The 23,509-nt window shown below is 40.7% G+C and overlaps 1 protein-coding gene across 2 annotated transcripts in view; it reads left to right on the top strand.

Annotated features, from left to right (window-relative positions):
- The window catches only part of NDRG1 (N-myc downstream regulated 1), a 39,407-nt gene extending 16,408 nt beyond the window's left edge, over nucleotides 1-22,999 (top strand). For both annotated transcript variants that reach the window (XM_068180615.1, XM_068180604.1), the window contains exons 4-16: nucleotides 6,973-7,078; nucleotides 8,453-8,573; nucleotides 10,838-10,900; nucleotides 12,467-12,527; nucleotides 12,988-13,074; nucleotides 14,236-14,292; nucleotides 15,237-15,340; nucleotides 15,722-15,778; nucleotides 16,573-16,624; nucleotides 17,396-17,443; nucleotides 18,976-19,011; nucleotides 20,334-20,385; nucleotides 21,150-22,999. In XM_068180615.1, the coding sequence (XP_068036716.1) occupies nucleotides 6,973-7,078; nucleotides 8,453-8,573; nucleotides 10,838-10,900; nucleotides 12,467-12,527; nucleotides 12,988-13,074; nucleotides 14,236-14,292; nucleotides 15,237-15,340; nucleotides 15,722-15,778; nucleotides 16,573-16,624; nucleotides 17,396-17,443; nucleotides 18,976-19,011; nucleotides 20,334-20,385; nucleotides 21,150-21,415 (1,110 nt within the window). In that variant the 3' untranslated portion in view covers nucleotides 21,416-22,999. The remainder of the gene's footprint in view (nucleotides 1-6,972; nucleotides 7,079-8,452; nucleotides 8,574-10,837; nucleotides 10,901-12,466; nucleotides 12,528-12,987; nucleotides 13,075-14,235; nucleotides 14,293-15,236; nucleotides 15,341-15,721; nucleotides 15,779-16,572; nucleotides 16,625-17,395; nucleotides 17,444-18,975; nucleotides 19,012-20,333; nucleotides 20,386-21,149) is intronic.
- The last annotated feature ends 510 nt before the right edge of the window (nucleotides 23,000-23,509 follow it).

Consider the following 23,509-nt stretch of genomic DNA (forward strand, 5'->3'; position numbering starts at 1 on the left):
TTTCATTAGCCGTGTGCGTGCATTTCCTCAGAGGAAACGTTCCTCTGGATCATCCCATTATGCTGTTGAAATTTTCCAAAATATTCCTGAAGCCTGTGGGGTGGTGGAAGGTGCTAAGCAATCAGTATTGTCAGCAAAAGGAGTGATGGTATTTCTATATTTTTATTTAGAGACAGAGCATAGAAGTTTACAGCACAGCACTAGGTCACATGGAGGCTTTTCACTTTCCCTGAGTATCTTGCATTTGAGAGATGACTTGGTCACTCTCCTGGCTCCTCTTATTTTATTGCCATTTGGGCTTTTGACTGAGAAGTTTGTCCTTGCTGATTCTTAGCTGAGACTAAGGAATTGCATGGCTGCAGGAGGCAGGCTGGGATGGAGATCAGGGAGAGTGTAGCTGCCCTGATGATCAGTGTGAGTGATGTTTTCCCACTGCTGAGGATAAGGATTGTGTACTGGGAAAAGAGACTCACTGGGTGTCTCATTTTTATTAAGGTGTGTAGAAATAGAAGCAGGCTGTGCAGAACCAGGGAAAGCTATTAAATTGTTCTAGTCTCTGTTCAGCTCCTTGAAGGAAATAACCCTTCTCTACTTTTTTGCATGTTGTGCTTTATTAGCACCTGTCTATATATTCTTATTCAATGTTGTGCCAGTTGCTTAAAAATACAACACAAATTCAAGATTTTTCCTTGGAAACGAAGTGAGACAGCTATCTTGGACTTTTTTTCATCTTTCAGTGGTTCTTACATCTATAGCAAAGCTGTAGTTTACACTAATCCTGCATCTTCCCTCTCATTTTTTTTTCTAATGAAATCTACTGCCTGAGGTCTTGATAAATGTAAATTAAGACTGTCACCATACAGCTTCTTGCAGGACTGTGCACAGCATGGGAAAAGCTTTCTGTTTGGTTCCAGATTGATCACTTGGTCTAAATAAATTGAATCCCAGATTAAGTCTGCTAACAGGAATACTACAGTCTTTTGATTAAGAATCCAGAAGTGACCCATATTTCATTTCTATTCTTGGAATAAGTTACTTGGTTTGTAAACCATGTGTATATATAGATTTTTTAACTTGCACGATCAAATTCTCTAAGCCTTTTTGCTTTTTTTTCTCTCTCCATGTTTTGGATTAACTGTCGCTAATCCAGAGCAGTGGTTCTTGTCATTTAGCCCTGTTCTGCCAGCTCTTACTTTTTTTAATGATCTATCTTTGTTAAGAGTTTAATCTTTAGTTGTTCTAGTTCAGGAAAAATGTGGAAGAACAGTCTCAATCAATGCATTTTGTTAAGAACTGTGACTGCAAAGGAAACTTAGCTTTGGTCCTTAAAGCCACAAGTACCCTCCCTGTGTTTCTTTAAGTTCTTTTGTGGTTGATTTGTGGGAAAAGTGGTTTGGAACTGCTACGAGAGATTTGATTGCTTAGTTCATTAGAGAAATTCCTCTATGGCCCTAGAGGACCCAGGTCACTCAGGACTGAGGCTGGAGCCTGCTCTTAGGGAGCAACCTCTCCCATGAACTTCTTGGGAAGAGAATGGACCTGGCCAGGGAAGGAAGCTATTGGTGCTTGGCAGGATGGAGCTTCTTATTTAATGCCTGTGCATGGATGTGGGTGTCCCCCATATCCACTGCAATTTCCTCCATCCTTCTGGGAACAAGTTAAGCAGTGTTCAGTTAATGACTTTGTTTCTGCCACTAGTGCAAAGAACTGTCCATGATGTGTTTTCCTTCCAAGAGTAAATTTTACCTAGTTACTCAGATTTGGAAAAAAATAGATTCTTACTTCACATGCAGTTCTAGACAGACTGGAGTTAAACATAGCTTTCCATTTTTAGAGCAAGCCACTGTATAGTGGTATAGCAAGCCACTGTATAGTGGTATATTGCCCTTCTGAAAGCACATGTTGCAAGACATGTATGTGGTTATTCTCTGGAAAAAAAAACCTTTGAAGTTACTAGGGGATAGCCAAGACAAGAGATGAAAGAACTGACAGCTGTGAGCATCCTCCAGTCAGCAATTTGTCTGTTACAATGTCTGTGGCACCCACCTGAAAATTGAAGTAGAGGTCTCCTGTATCTCAAGCAGGGGAATGTTCCTGGCCAAACCTGTTTTAGGATAATTGATAATAAATGATGCAGGGCACTGTGCCCTGGGTAGCTTTGTTGTCTTCATGCCAAGCAGATTTTAATTGCATTTCCAGTTTGATGTATGTGTGTAGTCTCTAGCTCAGTAGCTTTGGAGCCAATGGAGCCCTGGCTCCTCGTCACTGTGCATGTTCATCCTCCCAGCTCTGTTTCAGTCCACCAGGACTCTGCTTTCTTAGTCACTCTGCAAAACTTAGAGCAGTGTGGCAGCTGTAGGGGGCAGAGATGAGTTTGTCCCTTGTACTCGTGGCCGTCTGTATCCATAGACAGGAAAGATCTATTTCTGCTTTACTTCCTCCTCCTCCTGCCTGTTCAGGGAGAAGGGAAGAGCTGCAAGGGGAGATGAATCAGCTGGTGCAGCGGGCAGGAGGGGTGGGATTCCCAGGTTTGGGGCGTTGGAGTATGCTCTGTGGATTTCCTCATCCTTTGGGATGCTGAAGGAAAGGGATGGGGGTGGCTGTGGTTTGCATCACCAGAGTGAGAGCAGAGCAGGGTGACCCAGTGCTAATCGGACTAGGAAGAATCCCCGGGCAGAGCTATCGCAATAACCAGTGTCCGTTCCTGCTGCAAAGTTTTTGTTCTTGGCTTCCACCTTAGCAGGGTCACTTACATTTACATCTGAAGTCATCATCCTTATTAATGTACCAGACTCACAACCTTTTCTTAATATTGTTAATTCAGAATAGAAATGTTAACAAATTAAAAAAAAAAAAAAGAAAATTGGAAATGTGGGCATTGGGGTTTTAGGAAAAAACAAGCATAAGATGAATTGAAATTCTATTTTAGCGTAAAAAAAGCTATTGAGAAAATACTAAAGGACTTCAGGGCAAAGGGGGGTTGAAATTCAACATCGAAATAGCACATTAAAATCTCAAATAATTTTAATCTCCAAGAAACTGAAAAAGAAAAGTGAGAAAATAGCTTATGCAGGTATTACTATAATAAAGTTCTTAAGTAATATTAATCTAAAAGATACTATCTCCTAGACATTTAAAAGCTATTTAAATCTTCTTTAAATCTCTGAAGCCTTCTCTTGCCTCGGTTCTAAGGCAAGAGAAGGGAGGTGTATTTAACAGTCATAATATTATGAATTAAAATAAAAGCATGAGATTGTAATTGAGGATTAAGTATATTTGAGAGCTTTAAAATAATCTTGATGGAATGCAGTATTTTACTTAAAATATAAAACATGATGTATTTAGCAAAATGTGCAGTGTGCGAGAGCAATTTTCCTTTTAGATATCTGAGATATTTTGGTTGTGTATTCTGTACTTCAGAAAACCACTTGTTCATAAACATGTTTCTCAATCCATGTCTTACTTACCCAGGGTGGAGGGGAAGGAATAAATGAGCCCTCCTGTGTGATAACAAATTGTCTTTCCCTTCTAAACTCATGAAAAAATAAAAAGGTCACTTGAAGCAAAAATAAAATCTATTTTAGGATCTACCAGGTCCTCCAAACTGAGACAGCCTCCCTTAAATTGCATGTATTGAAAGTATTTTTATGTGTGGGTTTAGTGCACTGAGATAAGACTGTACCTCTGTTAAAGTGAGAGATGTGAACAGATGGTGTGTTTGTCTTTATCCTTCTATCGGATTAGTGTACCTTGGATTTTTTTTCCAAGATAGTGTTTTAATACAAATCAGTTGGTGAAGAGCCTCTTACTATAATGTTGATGTTGATTGGGATGTGCTGCCATCTGTTTTCAGTGCTCTGCGTTTTGAAAACATCCATCCCTACATCACGTAGACAAATCTCTTGATCTTTAATAGGATCAATAGGGATGTGAAGTTGTTGATGTCACCAAACAAACTGGTTTGAATTGATTGTTTTTTAAAACTTTGTGTGCATTTCCCATTAAGAATTCATACTACAGGAAAACAGCACAACCCTATTGAATTAGGGGAGTCTCACTGTGACAATGATGAGGAATTGAGCCAATTGTTAAACTGACTGTGTTGTGCCACTTATTGGGAGCATGGTCACCTGTTGTCTCTGAACTATTTTTAGTTGACACTGAGTTTGAACTAGATTCAGGTTTCCGGTTCCAGAGGTGTTATCTGTGGCGGTCAGCGGGATGTGCAGGTTCAAGGGTTTGATTTTATCTACCATGAACAGACTTTTCTTTCATGCATGAAGGAGGATGATCCTGAATCTTGAAGGTACTCCCTGCAAAGAAAACAGGTTCTAGATTTTCACTGTTGTTACTGGAAGGCTCTAGCAATAAAATCTGATTATATGACATGCCTATTAGTCTCTAACTGAGGAGAAAATAATTTCAATATTCCACTCAGCAGGAGGTGTGTTACACAATAATGCTTACTCTCATTGCAGTGCTGAGGTTGCCAAATTATTATTTTTTTTAATTAGCTAAGTTTAAGAGAGTAGAATGTGGAAAATATTAATTGCCATCATTATTTATTTCAGCTATTATTAATTGCTATATACTGGCACTGCAAATGTCTTTAGGAGTATTGTATAATGACAGTACCCATATATATATATAGTAATGATGTGGAATGTTACAGGGGCCCTGAGCAATCTGATTTAGTCGGTGGCATCTCTTCCCACAGCAGGGGGTTGGAATTAGATGATCTTTAACATCCCCTCCAACCCAAGCCTATAATTATATTTTAATAGTATATGTTAATGACCTACCCAATGTATAATGTGCAATACTATATTGTACACCAAAAGCTGAACTTGTTGACATTAGTGTGGTGATGTAGGAATCCTTTAAACTAAATGGTGCTTATCTACTTTGGAAATACTACATATCAAACATTTAAAACTCCTTTTTTTTTTTGTTCAGAATCATTGTGACTTACACTAATTTTTCAGTCTTTTGCGTTTACTGGAAACTTTAATCCTGGCTTTTAGGAAGAACTAATTTAACTTAGTGCAAGTTTGGGGTGTTTCAGCATTTCAGGTAACAAAACATGAAATGAAGCCAAACTTCTCAAAATCTGATGGAAATAGCAACAGGAAAGACTGTGCTAAATACCAGGTTTGAAATTTGGCACTTTGTACATTGTGTGGCAAGGACTTAGTTCATCTTTGATGTCTGACCTCTGAGTGCATTCTTCCCCTGGCCAAACCTGGCTCAAATCCTATTTAAGAGTGACATCCTCGTGATTTAGTCTGTTTTGGTTTCCCCAGCTGGGCATTATGGGAGTCATAAGCCTATGTAGGAGAGCAGCTTGTCTATATAACCCAGTTTCCTGCTGGGGCAAAATAAAAGCCTGCCACCCGTCCTCCGTTTGACTCGCTGGATTTGTCACCCTGTTTTGCCTAAGGATGGTCCTAGATGTGGAAGATACAGCTTACCTGATAAGTAATGCAGTGAGTATGCAGAGGAATGAGTCTCTAAGGAGATATAGAGTCTGAAAATTAGATGGAGTATAATTAGAGAGCAGCAATGCTTAACTTGTCCTGTGTGCAAGGGGGGATAGATCTTGACTCACTGCCTCAGTTGCAACTTAGAACTGATGTAATTGTGTAATTTAAAGGAAAATAGATTAAATGTAGAACGATGTTGCCTAGAATCCTTATTTGCAACAAAATGTGCAATGCATTCCTTGTATCAAATTAGGGAGCTGAGATTTAGATTGAATTATTACCCCAGATATTGGAAGCTAACCAATCCTTTTTAACAGAGGATGTACACCTCTGATTTCTACAGCGTAGTTTTTGATAGATTTGAATTTATCTTGGACTTTGCCTCTCAGTGTTACTGCATGGAACAAGTCAAGCAAGCTCTGCAGCAGCAGGCAGTACACTGCACTGAATGACATGGATCATATCTATGTCCTGTGCAGTAAATAAAGGATTCTGGTGAGATGCAAACACTGGCTACTGCCTATGTAATTCTTTCATTGCTACCTGAGTGTAACTGTATTGTAAATAAGTGTCAGAAATAACTGTTGGTTTGTGATACTCTTTATACATGTTGGCAAAATACCAAGTTGTTTATACCCATCTGAAGTTCAAGTGGAAAAGAACCAAAATACTGTTGTATCTTCTGTGTAAGTCACATCTAACTTAGAGATCCAAAAGGTGGTGCTGAGGGGGACTTTGGTTTGTTAATGAAGTTGTCCTTGGCTTTAAGATCAGTAAGCAGTGGAAACCCCTGTTATGCCTAATAATACCAGTTTACTTCTTAATGTTGTTTTTTTCTGATAAGCACCAGAATAATTTTGTAGTTATTTTGTTCTATTAGCAAACTTTAGACAGCTGGGTTTATGCTCAGGTCTGTACATCATAAGCCTTAAAACAAATACATGTGGCTGCTGATTTTATTGGAGAAGACTACTGCAATCACAAAGCTTCACAGTGTAATAAAACCTTATGGCAAATAACCATGTACAACCTGCTTAATGCTGCTTTCTTTGGGGAATAGTGGTTATTTTCTCAGCTAGAGTTTCTTTTCCTAGAAATCAGAAATATTTTATCAGGGTGACTTGTACTTTTGCAAATGTTGAGGGTTGTAGTTGAAAGCTCTTGTGTCATCACAACAAAACTGCTTTCTTTGTTTTGTTATCCTGCCTTTTAATGTAGTTAAAAACTGTTTAACTGCTCCCTCAGCATCTGGTCAGAGTTAGCAGCCTGAGTGCTTCTGTAATTGTCTGTCGACTAGAGGAGGTGACAGTCAAATGTAAAATGTCAGCACAGAGCCCCTACCATGGGGCAGAACAGGGGGTGTCAGGATGGGATTGCAGAGCAGACCCTGGCATGGGGCAGGACCTGTGCTCATGGTCCATCAGGGCCTGCTGCAGCAGCTGTGGAGCACTTGGACCATCCCTGACAGATTCTTGCTGTTCTCTCCCAGGAGCAGGATGTGGAGACTGTGCATGGCTCCGTGCGTGTCACCATGTGTGGCACTGTCCGGGGGAACCGTCCGGCCATCCTCACCTACCACGACATCGGGCTGAACCGTAAGTGGGCTCTGCATTTTCCAGCATGGGTTCTGGGGCAGCACTGCCATAATCAGAGGTGTGAAAGCAGCAGTGGTTAGGGAACCCTTTCAGGGTCCTTGCTTGTTTGTGTGCCTTGGAAGCTGTTAGATGGTACCTAACTTCTTATAGCAAGTGTAATTCTCAGATTTTTTTATCCTTGCTCAGTAAATAATTGGGTTATTTCAGTTAAAGGGGCAAAAGATCTCTGGCATTTCACAGTGACTGTGTATGAATGCTGTAAAAAATCTCAAGGGGAGGCTAAGGTGTAGTGCCAACAGGACTGAGAAAAGAACTCTCCTGTCTGCTTAGCAGCCTTGTGCTGCTTGGGTTTATATGAATTACATGTCTGGTCAGTGTGAAATGAGTGCTGGCTTTATGTCCTTAGCCAGCATTAGGAAAAAAAGACTTCAAGTGCCTTTTATCTTATCTGTCATATAATGAGTTAATAGCCAGACCTGCCCTAGTTTGTTCTTTTGTCAGTACTATTTGTTGCACACAGTTCATGGTTTCTTAGTCAGTTATCAATATTTAAAAACACCTGCTGATCTTTATGGGCTTCCTTGCCTGTGTTTCATGGAAGTGTCTTTAATTTTGATTTTCAGAGAATCAGTATAGAGAAAATCTGGAGCTTAACTTTAATTTACACCTTTTTCTTTCCAGAGTTACAAAGTTGTTCTGGACTTGCATATTCTTCTAAAGTTGATTTGAGCTGAAAGTATTTTATATTCTGCCAAGATTTTGCATGTGTGTTGTGTGAGGACATTCAGAAACACACAGAGTATTGAACCATTTTCTAGGCATCTCAAAGATGGTACTTTCCACACAGGAAGGAAAGTATTCTAATCTTCTCCCTCTTTTAATATTGCTTAAAAATAAAAAATCAGATCATCACAAGCCTTGGAGCCTACAGCACTGAGTAGCTCAAAAAAGGTGCTTTTCTCTTGAGCTGCAGAGTTGATCACATGATGCTTAACTTGTTACATTTGGGCAAAAGCACAAGTCACAATCTTAGCCTTGAATATTTTTCCCTCCATTTGTCTTGACACAATTCAAGAAAAAAAAAAAGAAAATGGACAAAGAATGGATAATTTAATCTAGGACAAAACCTGGGATGAATATGCTTGGCTAAATTTTGTTAGAATTTTAACTTTGCATAAAGAATAATTTTTTGAGGAATTAGGCGTACCAAGTAAATACTGTTAGTAGGTACAAAAATAAGATGGAAAATCTTAGTTGACCTGCTTGATTCAATTTTTTATTAGCCTGCAGGATAGATTAATAAATTATTTTTGTAGCTGCAAACTTAATATTTCCTTCAGCACAGTTATTTCATATTTCCTTTTCCTTCCCAAGATAAAACTTGCTTCAATCCTCTCTTCAACTTCGAGGATATGCAGGAAATCACCCAGCACTTTGCAGTCTGCCATGTGGATGCACCTGGTCAGCAGGATGGAGCACCATCTTTCCAGGCTGGGTGAGTTGTCAGGGAAACAGCCCATGCTTTCATAGTTATCCTCTTTTTGGAAAAAAGAGTCTTGATCTGCATTTTCATTTAAAAGTACTTGCACCAAGCACAGTAGTTGGCTTTTGAACTTAAATCCTGACCCTATTTCTAAGTACTGGATTTTTGGGAGCTGTGCTTTGTTGTGCCAGTTCACAGCAGACTTTGTGGCTGCAATTTTGTGTTTTAGCTCTGCTAACTAGACTGCTTGTAAATCAATTCCTTGACAGATATCTACATTTTTTCAATTTAAATATTGAGTTAGCTTGTTTTGTAATGACATCCTGAAAATAAATACTAAATGAAAACTAAATGATTGCTATAAACAAGACAGGTATTAACCTCTACATAACATCCTCGTAAATGTGTGGTCTTTATGAAATGGCAGCATGGTAGATTAAATTGATAACCTTCCTGGAAAATCCAGATTATTGGGCAGTAACAGGGTGAGGAGCCCCCACAGAAGGTTTTAGAGAGCTGTGTACTCCTGGCTGTGCTGTGTACGATGCTGTAACTCTGGGAAACCTTGTGGGCCATGAGCACTGCCGTTGCCAAAATGCTTTACCTGTTTAGGGCAAGTGAGACAGGTTTACCTTGAGATGCCCCTTGGACAAGAATTAGCTTGGCTGAGGAAGGGAGCAGCCAACATGCCAAGGGGAGGATACAAGGCAAGGAGCAGTTGTTCTGTAAGAACTACGTCTTAAGGAGCTTATAAGTACCCTTATTGCATGAGCCAGTCTATTTCCTAGCTTAATATTTAAGCTGGTCTGATGCTGCTGTTAGATGCAATGGCCCAGTTGTCTGTCAGAGCAGCCTACAAAGCTATTTCAGTCACCCTGTCTTTGCATTTGTTTAAATCATGAGCTTTTAAGTGCCTTAGCCCTCATGTCCTGAGCAAGTGTTGACACTTCGGAGTTGTCAGCTGCAGAGGGCAGCCATCAGGATCTGTGGCTGGCAAAGAATTGATACAAGCATGATGGCCGTGTAAGAAGCTGTGTTATCTCTACCTGCCCTTCAACTGAGAGACCAGCATTCCCAAGTTAAGCCATAGAATCATGGTTTGGTTTAGAAGGGAAACTTGCAGGTTACCTAGTCCAACCCCTCTGCAGTGAGCAGAGACACCTAGATCAGATTGCTCAGAGCCCTGTCCAACCTGATCGTGAATGTTTGCAGGGATGGGGCATCCACCACCTCTCTGGGTAACCTGTTCCAGGGTTTACCACCCTCGTTGTAGAAAAACTTCTTCCTCAGATCTAATTTAAATCTGCCCTCTTTTAGTTTAAACCATTACCCCTTTTCCTATCCCAACTGGCCCTGCTGAAAAGTTCATCCTCCTCTTTCTTATAGGTCTCCTTTAAGTACTGAAAGGCTGCAATAAAGTCTCCCAGACCAAAGCTGTTGCAGTGACAACAGCTTTTGTCATGTTAAGGTTTAATTTCCCAAAAAGAAAAATCTAAAAAAAATAAAATGTTTTGCAGTCCTTGGTGGTTTTTGCTTGGTTATATTTTGGAGACTAAACTAGAGAATAATTAGGTATAACAGAGATTTAAATACATCCTAGGCAGATGTTTTCCAGCTCTTCTCTGGATAGATTTTTTTCCACATGCTACTCAGTTGAGAATTTTCTCTGAATCTCTTTCTCGCAAAGTTTTATTTCTGCTTTTAAGAAGACCAGGAGTATTAACAAACAGCTGTTTTTATTGAGCCTTCTTCATCAGCTTCATAGCCTTTCCTATGCCTTCATTTTTTCCTTCAGTATTAATGGAAAGCTGTTCTCATTTATCCTATGGTAATGTTTGTGTCCCTAAAAACATGCATGCAAGTTTTTTTCCAAATATCTAGAAGTCATTTCTGTAGTCTCTGATTATGCAATACTGGGAAACTTTTTTGTGGTGGACTAGAAATACAAACACAGTGAATGTGGTTGGAAGCTCATCTCCCTTTTTCAAACTTTTTCATAAGTTCTAAGTGTAAACTTTCCTTGGGAAAGATTCACTGTAGTTTGTTTTGTTCTTGGACATCTATCGTCCTCTAACACATAGAATACATATATAGGTTATGCTCATATTCCTGCAAAATTGCTTGTGCTTGCTCCTGATTTAAATTCAGCTCATACACTGTGATCTCATGATGACCACATTTGGTACTAGCTCTGCAGTGATCACTGTGTCTCTAAATATGCCAGTGTGCACTGCTGCACGTGGTGTTGTAACTCCTCAAAAACATGCTTGTTTTAGGTATGTATATCCCTCCATGGATCAGCTGGCTGAAATGATTCCTGGAATCCTGAAACAGTTTGGGTGAGTGCAGAACTGTTTACTTATTTTTCTCATTCTCTCTGTGTGGCTCACTGAAAGAGCAGGCATTTGTTTTAGCTTGGCTGTCTGGTATTTTGTTTGCTAGAAATACACTTGTGGTTCTTTTGGATTCCCCTGTTACAGATGGATTGCTTTTGCCTTGGTTTCTGAAAGAGCTTATTTTTTGGCCCTTTTTGAAATGTCTGGTTATTTTTAAACAGGAAGCAACTTAGGAGAAATCCCACGTGCCTAATTTAGGGGCTTCCTCCAGTATTCACTGTGCGTAGCCCTCACAGGGGCAGGGCACAGACAATCTGTTCTTCCCACTGTAACAACCCACGTTTTCCCGTGTGGTTAAGCAGGAAAAAAAGAGCACAGTCCCATCTGAAGACATTTACTGTTTTGCTTCTGTGGCTTGAGTGTTCTAGGGGGTCAGACTGACCTCCCTAAGCCTCTTCTCCTACCAAGTGCAGGTCAGGTTACCAGTGTAGAAAGACCTAGTGGCAATGTTCCTGGGTTATCTACCTGCACAAGGTTTGGGGATTTTTCCTGCCTTAAAGCTCAGCTTTAGCAGGAGCTGTAGCTGAAAAGGTTCCTTTTCTGTGGAGCTCGTGCGCCTGGTACACGGTGGAGAGAGCAGACAGATGCCTCCAAGGGGTTTTTAGAACAAGCAGAGAAAACTTGGCATTCAGGTTTAGTCAGCTTTGGAAAACACAGGCTGGAGCATCTACATTGCACAGTTATATCCAGCTCTTACAGTACTGTGGACCAGGTTACCTCACTCCTTCCTTAGGAGATGTGTATTTTTTGAACTGCCTAATGTCAGGCACAAGGTCATCAGTTCTGTTGCACTGTACAAAAAAATGTGACCAATAACATCAGTACCTTGAAAATCAATGAAACTGGAGAGTATTTACAAAGTCTTGATTTAATATTGCTAATGAGAATTAAAACTACCCTCAGGTATTTTCCTAAAAGCATTGAATAACCTGTTTTTCTCAGTGGTTTTGTCTAGCCTTCCCTTCCCTGTATTTTTTTACGACCTTGAAGGTGATGCTTTAAATCTGATTTCAGTTAATGCAAATATTTGGTTTGTCTCTGCCCTGTTTGGTTATGAAGTTTAAACTTCATCAGCCCAGTGACTGGACAGCAGGAGATGTTTCCCTGCCAGCCTCCTGTTAGAGAGGAACCAGTGCCCCAGTTGGATAGCTGTGATGGGGAAGTGAGGGGGAGCCTGGGGAGGGGGGAGCTTTGTATTTAGGCTGCAGATTTCAGGTCTGTATCTAGTAAGTTTTTCTGGCAGAGACTAATCATTTCCTCCCAGGATCAGAACAATGCTGTGGTTTCTCAGTATATTTACTTAAAGATAAGTGAGGATAGCTGCTGCCCTGCAATGCAGGAGCACTGGGGTCCTGCAAATATTACTGGGGCCACTGACATTGCTGAGGGTCCACAGCTTGCCCAAGCTGAGCCCTCCCTTCTGTAGGCATGTGAAAGAGGAAGGCTACTGGTGTAATTCTATTTTCAGCACCCTTCCTCATTTGTCTCTTCTGTTTTATTGCTGTGCAGGCTGAAGACCATCATAGGAATGGGAACTGGAGCTGGTGCCTACATTTTAACCAGATTTGCTGTAAGTTTTGTGAAGCTTCCCTTAAGCCTCAAGCCTGATTTCCCTTACACGTTTTTTGTCCCCATAGCGTGCATGGAGAATTCCTGTTCTGCCGTGCCCAGTTAAGTATGCAAGCCAAGCTTTTAAGTGAAATACCACAATCTGCAGGATAGCTAATCCAGAAGACCTAGATTTTCCATTTTAAGGCCTGGGCTCTACCCAGTTAATTTGCAGAAGGTTTTTATAATGGGAGTTCTCTATTTAAACTGAGGGTGGAGAAAAAGTTACATCCTAATGTTCTCCAGCTGCTCAGTTGAATTGCTTTAATAAGTTTTTTTTTTCCATACATATGTTTCTTTTCTGTAAGATAAAACTAGACCTACCACTTTCATCCCCATGACATAATTTGCTAATTTAAATTTTTTGCTTACTGTTGAGCTGTAAAGGATATCTGATGAATCTTAGATCTTCTCTTTTGCAGTTAAACCATGCAGAGATGGTGGAGGGATTAGTTCTCATTAATGTAAACCCTTGTGCTGAAGGTTGGATGGACTGGGCAGCAACTAAGGTAAACATCTTTAAGTTAGAAAAATAAATCTTGCTGTGAGCCTGTGGGACATGAGGAGCTTGGCAGTCTTGTATGTCAAGGCATGGCTGCAGACACTAAACATCCTGGGCTAATTCCTTTTGTGTTTATTCTTCCATTTGCAAAAAAACTTCATACAAGGCTAGTGTTAAAAATAAGTACTTTGAGAAGACAGGTACATGTGTCACAGTGGAGCTACTGGGACAATTCCTAACAGCTCATAACTGCTGGGGAGAACAGTTTACTTGGAGATGGTAGTTTTGGAAACATCTTTCAAGAAAACTTCAAGTGTAGTGCAGCATTCAGTGCTTTCTTGTCCATGGCTTTGTTTACCAACACAGCCCAAAATATGAAGCAGAGTACAGAAAAATGTCCAGAACAGCATCCTTATATTTTAATAATCTGTGAGTCTTAGATGCCAAAAGGACTCAGAAAAGAGCATTGGCTACAGATGGTTTATACAACCAGAAGATGCTGACATAAAAGAAACTCCTAGGAGAAACTTGCAGAGCCAGGATGTAACATTCTTTCAAGGCTTAGTTACTAAATATATTCCTATATCAAACTTACCAAAATAAACTGATAGACAAAGTTATTTAAATGAAATGTAGTAAATTTTCCATGCTGAAATGAACCTGACCCATTTTGATTCTCACCCAATGCCTCAGTGCATTAAATTCTTCCATATCTGTGCCTCTGCCTTCCACCTCTCAAGGTGAGTATTGCTCACCTCGAGAGCACAGCAGTTGCCTTATGTCCTTGTGTCCTTCCAAAGCAGGAGTATTTACTGTGGGTTGTGAGCTTCTGGTACCAGCTCCATTGCATTGTCAGGGAGGAGAGTGGGCAGTGTGGTTCAGTGACAGCCACCAGGCTGGTTTGCTTGGGTTTCCTGCAGGGAGTGATTCCCTATACACCTCTGCCCCTAGCAGTGTGTTCTCTGTATAACTGCATTAGTGAAGACATCTGATGAGAATGACTCAAACCCCTAATGGTGTTCTAGTTGGATTGAGGGGGAAAAATATCAGTTTAGGATATTCTACATGTAGTGAGAGCAGAGAAACATCCATTGGTCTGTTTATGGGTAATTGGAAGGTGTTCAGGGGCTGTGTTAATAGCAGATACTTAGGTAATTTTGCTGTTCAGATTTCAGGTTGGACGAATGCTTTGCCAGACATGGTCATTTCACATCTATTTGGAAAGGTAATGTTCCTCTGATGTATTTAGTCATCTGTATTTACCTCCTGGGGCTGGGAGGAGAGCAGAAGCTTTCAGTTAAACAACAAAAGATGATGTTAAACTGAGATAGGATTCATACTTCTGTCCCCAGCATTTCGGGCAGTATTCTGCCATGGGGTTTTCTGTGTCCTGAGTACTCAAGTGCATCTCAGTTGTGACAACTCTTACAGGGGCAGCTCCCTGTCTAGGCAGCCCACCCTTAAACACGAGTATAAGAGTTGTATATGCTCATGTTCTGAGCTGAAAAACTCCACAGATTTTTTTTTTTTTCTAATATAATATACTTGTAGCTCTGTGACAACTGCTTATTAGTATCAACAGTGCTCTCCAGTGCAACCGTAATGCAACCTGCTGGGCTGTTTTCTGAGGGTACTTCGCTGTGCCTGAAGTTGTTAGTAAATGCAATGGAAAACTCCATTCCAGCAGAACAAGGAACTAATCTATAAAGACTTTAGAACCCAACTGTTTGAAAATGTTACTGATTGAAGTCCTCAAAGCTTAGTTATTTACTATTGTGAAATTGAGTTCCACATTACATGTTTGTAAGCTTTCAACATCTGCTTTGCCCTGGAAAGACTTATTAGGCTTCTTACCCTGAATCTTCTTTTGTTTGCTTTAAAACCTCACACTTGTCTGACTGTAACCATCTGCACTACAACATGTTTTGCAATTGTGAGATTTAAACATTACAACATATTTGTGTTTTCAAGAGAAAATTGTGGTACTGTCATCAGAAGCTAGTATTAATTCTGGGTGACTTCACTGGGTGCAGAAAGCTGTCCCTTCCCTCAAGGTGCACTCCTGCTGTGCATCTCATATGTATGAGTCTCATACAGAGCTACTGTGCCATGTCTTCAGATTCTTTCAGAAAACAGCCCCTGTTCTGAATAATTCTGTCTCCACTTTAGGAAGAGATTCACAGCAACCATGACCTGATCCATACTTACCGTCAGCATATCATTAATGATATGAATCAAACCAACCTTCATCTCTTTGTCAACTCTTACAACAGGTAAATACATTTACCTGATTTCTAACTGGAAACTTTTAGGAGGCTGTCCAGCTCTTTAGAGAGAGTATTTCTTGTGTGGTGGGATTACATGTGTTCCCCCAGTATGAAGTTTTGCTTAATAGTGCCTTTAGGGATCTCAGGTGGTTTGCTTATTGGAGAAGGACCTTGTGCATTTGTGGGGTGAAAGGTTATACACTGGGACTGAACTAAAACATTGATCCTTCAGTCTAAGTGTGGTTCTGTGTCAGTTATGGAGGCCACAACATATGTCAGATTAAATTAACATGAGAGTGTCTGTGCCTTCTCCAAACTAGAAGAATATAGAAGTATCTATAAAATTCCCGTGTATCAAAAGCCTTTGTCCTCTCTATTTTTTTTTAGTCGGCGAGACCTAGAGATTGAGCGCCCTGTTCCTGGAGTGAATGTTGTCACCCTTCAGTAAGTATTTTATTTGAGAGCTTACTGCGAGTCAGGGACTGCCATTAGGAAGAATTCCTCTCTTCAGACCTGGCAAACATTGAAATTGAAAGTTAAGTAGTTCCTGTCACTGTGCATCTAAAAATTTGGGCTTATAAAGTACTTGAAAAGTTAGTGTACTTAGATTCATGCAGAAAAGTGTTATAGCTAAGGGAAAAAATAGCTCTGAAGGCACTTGAGCTGTGCTAATACAACCAAGAAAGCCCAGCCTAAAACCACTTAGAAAACCAACCAAACAACAAAATCTTCCAGGAAGATAGAGCAGGAATGAGAATGACTGACAGATCATCTGGCTTTTGCTTATGCTCCAACTTGTGTAACATAAGCTGTCAACTCCTTCCTAGCTCAGCTGCTGATGGTTATACACAGGGGACTCTGTTCCTCTGACAATCTATTTGGAATTGGATGGACAGAACCGAAAGTTGGAGCTCAGGTGTCTGGGGGGTGGTAGGCATGAGACTTTGATGCTGATACCCACATTAATTTCTTATAAAGCAAGGAAGGAATAAGAGCCCTGGCAAGGGCTGATTTGCTGCTAGCTGGGGAAAGGAACAGGTTCTCAGGCAAGGAATCACAGCATGTCTCTAGATCTGCAGATAATGCAGAATTTGAAGTATCTTTAAGGTTTCTGGACTTCAAACCACATCATTTCCACCTGCTTAACTGTCTCACCCTTCCAGAGACACAGAATGCAGCTCAGGGCAAGTCTGGCCTGGGTGGCAGAGATAACACCACTTGTGTGTTCTTCTTTGCAGGTGTCCTGTCCTCCTGGTGGTCGGTGACAGCTCCCCAGCGGTGGATGCCGTGGTGGGTACCTCGAGCCATCTTTGCCATCCTGCTGAGGATGGGTGGGCGAGCCAAGGGGGCTGCAAGAGGCCAGCAGAGCCCCTGCCACACAGCAGCCCTGCTGGCTATCAGTCCAGCCCAGTGGCTCTCCTCTTGCAGACCACAGGGGAGCTGCCATCAATTCCATGCTGTTTGTCCCTTCTGCCTGTGCACTATTATTTAATAGCTACCACGTTAGGAACAATCACCACAGCAGTTCCAGTGAACCGCAAATATTTTCCTTTAGAGAGGAATCTGCTGCTGGTATTTTAACTTGCTGTGTGGTGCTGGAGCTGTGCCCTGGGTCACTCTGGAAGTGAAGAGCTTCTTTCTGACCATTATAACTCTCCCCAGATGACTGGATGACTTCAAATGTTGTGGCTTAATGGGCATGCCCAGTCTGCTGGCCTGTGGCCACATGGCTACTCACCACTTGGGAGGCTACCAGATGACCCCAATCACAAGATAAACAACACTTGTTGCCATTGAAGTCCCAGAAACAGATGGGGGAAAAAAAAGTCTCCAGTTCGCAAGTATGGGTTTGTACATGGAAAAAATGCAGTTAAAAATGTGAGCTGACTTACTTGGATTTAAAGATGTGTATATGTATACATAGAGTCTTCACACAGAATCCTAAGACACTCCATTTAATCTGAATTCAGCTAGGAAACAAGGTGTTGGATCTGTTTTCATACAAGAGTTCATACTTAAAATCTTGTGTGCAATGCCTTATGCTGCTATTCTTTTCTACAGGTTGAATGCAACTCAAAGCTGGACCCAACAAGGACCACACTTCTGAAGGTAATATCAAAAACTGTGCTTTTCAAAATAAACGTTCCTCTCACATAAAACCAATTGGATTAGCTAAAAAAGCAGAACTAGAGTGATGTGTTGCAATACTGATAATACAGTGAGAATCCAATTCTGATTTAAAAAGACAGATCCTTCAGGGTGAGAGTATTTTAGTGGGATAAACAAGACTAGGGGTTTCTTGTCAGCATTAACAGCAAGGAATTTCTCAGCTCCTCCATTTTAGAGTAGTAGGGATGAGAGTTTAAATGCTCAGTATTTCACATACCCATAATGAATTTGACTAGAGCTGGAAAAGCTGATCTTGAGATATTTTGAAAGGTTTGAAAAGCTGTGAGCAGAGTAGGAGTGCAAAGCAGTTCATTCTGTTCCTGTGCTTGCTTCTCAGCAGTAGTGTCAGGTGAATCAACAGCTAATCTATCAGCCACAGTTTGGTCAACCTGCCTTTTATGAGGGTACAGTCTAGGACATTTTACTGCTAATTTTCAGAAAAATTGATAAAATGCACTTAAAAACAGCAGAACATCATGCAAAGGCTTTGGCTGATATTTGGCATTCAGAGTATGAGTGCAGTCTTCAGCTTGTAATGAAGTAATGATGAAGTAATAGCATGCAAACAGTGAGACAAGTTTGGTCATGCTTTGCCAAGAGCTTCTACTGCATCTCTCTTTATTGAACTAGTCAGTGAAAATTATAATAAATAAAAACTTTTTTTTTCATCCTAACATTGAGGAGTTATACTGCTGTCCTATAATGTGGGTGTGGCAGACACCCCAAGAAATGTTGGCACTGTCTCAGACCTTGTATCAGTGGCCAGCCTTTGCTCAGTCCAGGGATATGGCTGTTGCCAGATCCTGCTGCAGGCCTGTTTTTCTGCTAACTAATCCTAGATAGGATTTGGGGTTTCCTGTAATTTACAGCTCTACTGTTTTCAGCTTGTAGTGTTCTTTGGAACAGGACTGTTTTTGTTGGGTTGACTTTGAGGGGTGGAGTGGCAGGAAAAATGAAATGCTCCAAAAATATTTCATGCACTCAAGATAGCTTTTCTCATTTGGCTTTCCCTGCTTCCCTTGGCAAGTCAGGCTGATGCTTGCCATCAGCAATCTCAGCAAATCGTTTTTCCCCTCTCACCTCTGAGCTTTAGGTGTTTGTTTTCTCTACCCTGTTTGTCATCCAGGTCAATACAGAGTCATGTTATTGTAATTCAGAGCTGAACTTGCAACCGGGACTAATAGGCTGGTTTCTAAGAAACTGGTAATCGCTGCCCAGCAAAAAGCATTTGTAGCTCCAGCTGATGCTTTCCCTGAGCACCAAGAGCTTTTGTGGTTTTCTGGGGTGCAGTTGTATCTTTCATAAACATTTAACAGCTTACTTTGATGTCTTCAGCCACGTGTATGTTACTCACACAACAAAAGGAAGTGGTTTTTTTTTGCCAGATAGCTAAAAAGGTCATTTCAATATATCCTGAGCATAAGTGAGTTCTTCTGGCATTACACTAACTGGCTGTTCTCATCCCATTTCAGATGGCTGACTGTGGTGGGCTCCCCCAAGTTTCCCAGGTAGGATTTGGCTGGCAGAAATCCTACTAATCATGTTCTGCAGCGTGTCAGACTGCAACAAATGGGTGTTTTCCTGTAGGGTACTTGCTGTTCCCAAATGTCAGCCAAAAGGATGGTTATGATTTCATTAATAATGATGTCAGTTGGTCATCTGAGCTTTCTTTTTCTTTAAAGAGCAATGAAGCACAAAATTGAGATTGGGAGGGGATATTATTTTCACTGATAGTCTTAACCAAGTAAAGAACTGAGGTGGGAATGCAGAGGTATTATTTTATGCCTATTTACTAAGATAACGTAGATTAAGGCTTGAGCCACTGACATTTTAACAACATTCTTATTTGGACTATTTATAGTATACATCAGGAAAGTGGGAGACAGGAAATAACAATGCTAGGTTATTGCATACACTGGCTCAGCTTGACTGTGGATGAACTGGAGTTTCTAAAACACATTTAGGCATAAGTTGCAAGCTGCTAATAAAGCCAGACTGGCAAAGTTAAAATTTACCTGTGCCCTTGTGTTGCCTCACTAAAAGAGCTGATTTGTAAATCGGCTCTGGAATGTGATCTAACATTTAAACAGATCCCTAAGCAATATAAAGTGGTGTTTGTGAACTTCAAGAAAAGCTAAATTTGGAATTGCCTGCAGCTGAAGTCCCTATACAGGCAATGTGTGCTCCAACAGTAGGAATTGGGAAAAAGTTTTTTTAAAGCCACATGGTAGTATGTTCATTGCTTCTGTTATGGAGAGTCCATTCTTTGCAGTGGTTGAGAGAGTTACGCAAAAAATATTTTCATGTGAAATAATTGAGACTGTAAAGCTTATGTGGCCACTGTTAGCAGAGGAGAAAAACAGGGAGTGCCTCATTGCAAGAATGTTGGTTGTAGGCGGTTTTGCTGGTATATTCCTGGTGAGCTTTCTTGCCCTATACACATTACTGTCAACTCTGAATAGCTGAATTTGTTCTCTACAGATTAGGAATTACTCAATTACTGGTCTTGTATGAACTGCCTTGTACATTTTGTGGGGCCAGTTGTTTTGCTTTGGTTCAGCTGCCTCAGAAACTCCTCAAGTCAAGTTTTGAGCCAGGTTTAGACTTGTGTTCCCTGGATCTCAAATGCATGTATCCATTTTGTAATATAATGGGGGTACAACTAGGGAGGGAAATGATGTAATTTTCTAATAAATGAAGTTTTCATGCAGTCAGTAGAACCCAGAGAATATTTAATATGTCCCTGTTAAATTGGGCATCTGTGGAATCTGTAACATTGTAATATAATCTACTGAGCACTGCCTACGATAACTCTGTCTCTCTTTTGCAGCCTGCCAAGCTTGCTGAAGCTTTCAAATACTTTGTTCAGGGAATGGGATACAGTAAGTATTTGTTTTATTGAATGACTGATCTTGCTACCAAAGTTAATTGGGCATCTAAACACCCAGAGAGTCTCTGATCCCAGATGTGTCACTTTTTCCCTTTTGGATATGCATTTGCAAGGGGAAAAAACACATGCTGTATCTGGGCAAAGGGTTTTCAGACCAAGTGATGTTATTAAATAGTAGAGAGCTTTGTAAATAGCTTATACCCACAAATACCTCTTCTACTTGATCTCAGTGTTTTTAAGGTTGGCTATTTGTAAGAGTGTCCCCTCGTGGCATCAAAGGATATGGTTCATCTACTGCACACAACATTTAAAACCTCATTGGTTTTAAATGAGGTTTAAAACCTTATTTAAACTTCTTTGAGTTGTAGCTGTTTGTTTATCATGTATTTGCTTCTGACAGCTGCTGTGAGGATGCACTATGAGCCTGGGCTGCCAGCAAAGGTTGGGTATTTAAAAGTAATGGGAGGGCTGATGAGTCTCTTCAGTTTCCCTCTGGATTCTTGCAGCCACAGCAATGTGCCCTAAAGTTTCTTGAATCCCTCAGCCCTGGCCACTAATTCCACAGTAGTAATTTGGTCTCCTTAACTACATGCCTGGAGCAGGGGAGATACTTCTGCATGTAAAGGTACCCTGAAACTTTTCAGGGTGTCTATTCAACCATGAAGGCTCCTGCAAGGATGGTTAAGGCTGAGGGGAAGGCAAGGGCTTCCTTCCATGTCCATGCAGCGAGGCATTAATGAAAGACTCTTCTTCCAGTGCCCTCTGCTAGCATGACCAGGCTGATGAGGTCCCGCACTGCTTCTGGCTCCAGCGTAACCTCTTTGGAAGGACAGAGGAGCCGCTCCCACACTGGGGAGGGAACGAGGAGCCGCTCCCACACTGGGGAGGGAACAAGGAGCCGCTCCCACACCGGGGATGGCTCCAGGAACCGCTCCCACACAGACACACGGATTGAGCTGACGCCCAACTCGGCAAGTAATGCTGAACAATCAAGCCCCAAGTCCATGGAAGTGTCCTGTTAGATGGCTGTGGGAGGTTTAAAACTGGTCACAGTGTGAAAAAGTAATGGATGCCCCCTGTGTATCACAAAAACATAACTGGTATTAATCTCTAGCTATTCTGTAGGATGAACTCTGTTCACCAGGGTCTGAGAGGGACCAAAGAAAAGAAGCATCTCATTTGCTCAGTCGTCATTCTTGTATCTCAGACAGCTGCTGCTATTGTGCCCTCCTTCAGTGGATGCCAAATTCTAAAGGATACTTGCCAAAAGCTGATGTGGTTGTAAACACTTCAGAGTCAAACCAGAATTGCTCAATACCCTCCTTTAAAATCAAAGCTGTTACAGGCCCCTTTATCTCTTATTCTCTTGAAGTAAACTGGCACAATTTGAGATGAGTTTCAAAGCGGGGGAGAAAAAAAATAACTGTTAAGGATGACTTTAAGAAAAGAAAATGAAACAAATGTGTTATGGCCTCATGTTGAAGCTGGAGTTGAATTCATTGTATATAGCTTGACTTCAAATTATAGAAAAGTTAACGTATCGTGCATTTATAGGCCTTCTAATTCATTAGTATTCAAGCCTGTTTTCCTATGTACAATAATATACTACCAAAATAGTCAATTTTAATGTGACTTTGAGATGAACTAAATCTTTAAGGTTTTTCATTTCACTTTTTTGAGATTTAGTTCCAGTCTTCCTTTCCTTCCCCCCTCCTAGACCCTAAAACCTGCTTAGCCAAATGAGGACAGGATTTAAATTTGGTAAGCAAGGTAGGATTTCCTGTTTGGGAACTTGGGCCGAAGGGGTTACCAAATTGCAGAAGCTGGTGTAGTTGTAACAAGTAGGGTAGCTGTACATGCCAGCTAACTGGAAACAGCTTGATATTTCCTTCAGAAAGCTTCTTATCTTTGCAGCTCAAGTTTTTTGTGTCCAGCACAATTGTCATAAATTTGGAATTCTGTAAGCAAAGACAGATCCAGCTGTTCTTTGTCAGGAGAGATTAATAACTGTGGGATGGACATGTAATTAAATACTGTACATTCAACTGCCACTAATTACTAGATTTGAAACTGATGATATTTCACTGGTGCTGAAAAGTGTATTCCATGAAGTGGTGGAGCAGCAACACTGTATCTCTGGAATACAGTGTCTAATGACTTTGTAAATGTCATGACCTGCTGGTTCTGCATCTTTGCATAGCGTCCTTGAGTTGCTTTCTTTGAAGCTAGTGGCTTGATACCTTTCTGCCACTCAGAATGTCACAGTTGGGTGTTCATAAGTTTGTCCTTCCATAGCTAGTGGGACAGGATTTCCACAGCTCCAGTGCATACCTGCTGAATTGCAGTCCTCACACAGACAAAAAGCTCAAATGCTGAGCAGTTACATAGCAAATGTTAATACTTTGGGATTGCTTGTTCAGAAGAACACCATCTAGGTTACTTTATATTGACTAACTTCAGCTCTTGTGTAGAATATCCATAACATTTTGTGGGAAGAACAGACAATTTCCAGAAAGAATAAAGCTATTGTGTAAAGTCTATCAAGAAAAGTTTCTTAATGAAGTATTTGTATTTATTTCAAAACAAATAAATTTGTAACTTTGCAATGTCTGGTGTCTTCATATTTTACCAGGAGTACAATAATCTTTTTCAGTCCAAATATATTCTTGTCATCCCTTTGTATCAAGGAAGTCTTTCTGATTTTACTCAGATCTGTCATTCCCTGCTTTTGTGCTCAGAGCTGTCCCTCCTCCAGCCTAATATTCTAGGAAAACACCACACACTTCATCAGCATTGTGACTGACTATTTTAGCACTAAAGGATATAGAAATACAGAAAAATATTGAGCCATGATACAGAGTACTATTTGCTGTTTGAACTTTTTTCTGTCTCCCTGACTAAAGTACTGTCTAGTGCACAGATCTGGGGTCTGACTTCACTGGAGTTGGTGCCACACTCATTGCATCCTTTCTGATCTCTAAATCCATTGATGTGATGAGTTCTCCATGAATATCTGGAGTTATTCAGACCTCCTAACTGCAATTGCTGAAGCCACTTGGATTTTCTAAAGGTGGTTCTTTTTGGAGCTCTTACAAGAATGTAACTTCAGGAAAAGT

This window comes from Anomalospiza imberbis, chromosome 1, assembly GCF_031753505.1.
Source record: "Anomalospiza imberbis isolate Cuckoo-Finch-1a 21T00152 chromosome 1, ASM3175350v1, whole genome shotgun sequence".
Classification (NCBI taxonomy): Eukaryota; Metazoa; Chordata; class Aves; order Passeriformes; family Viduidae; genus Anomalospiza; species Anomalospiza imberbis.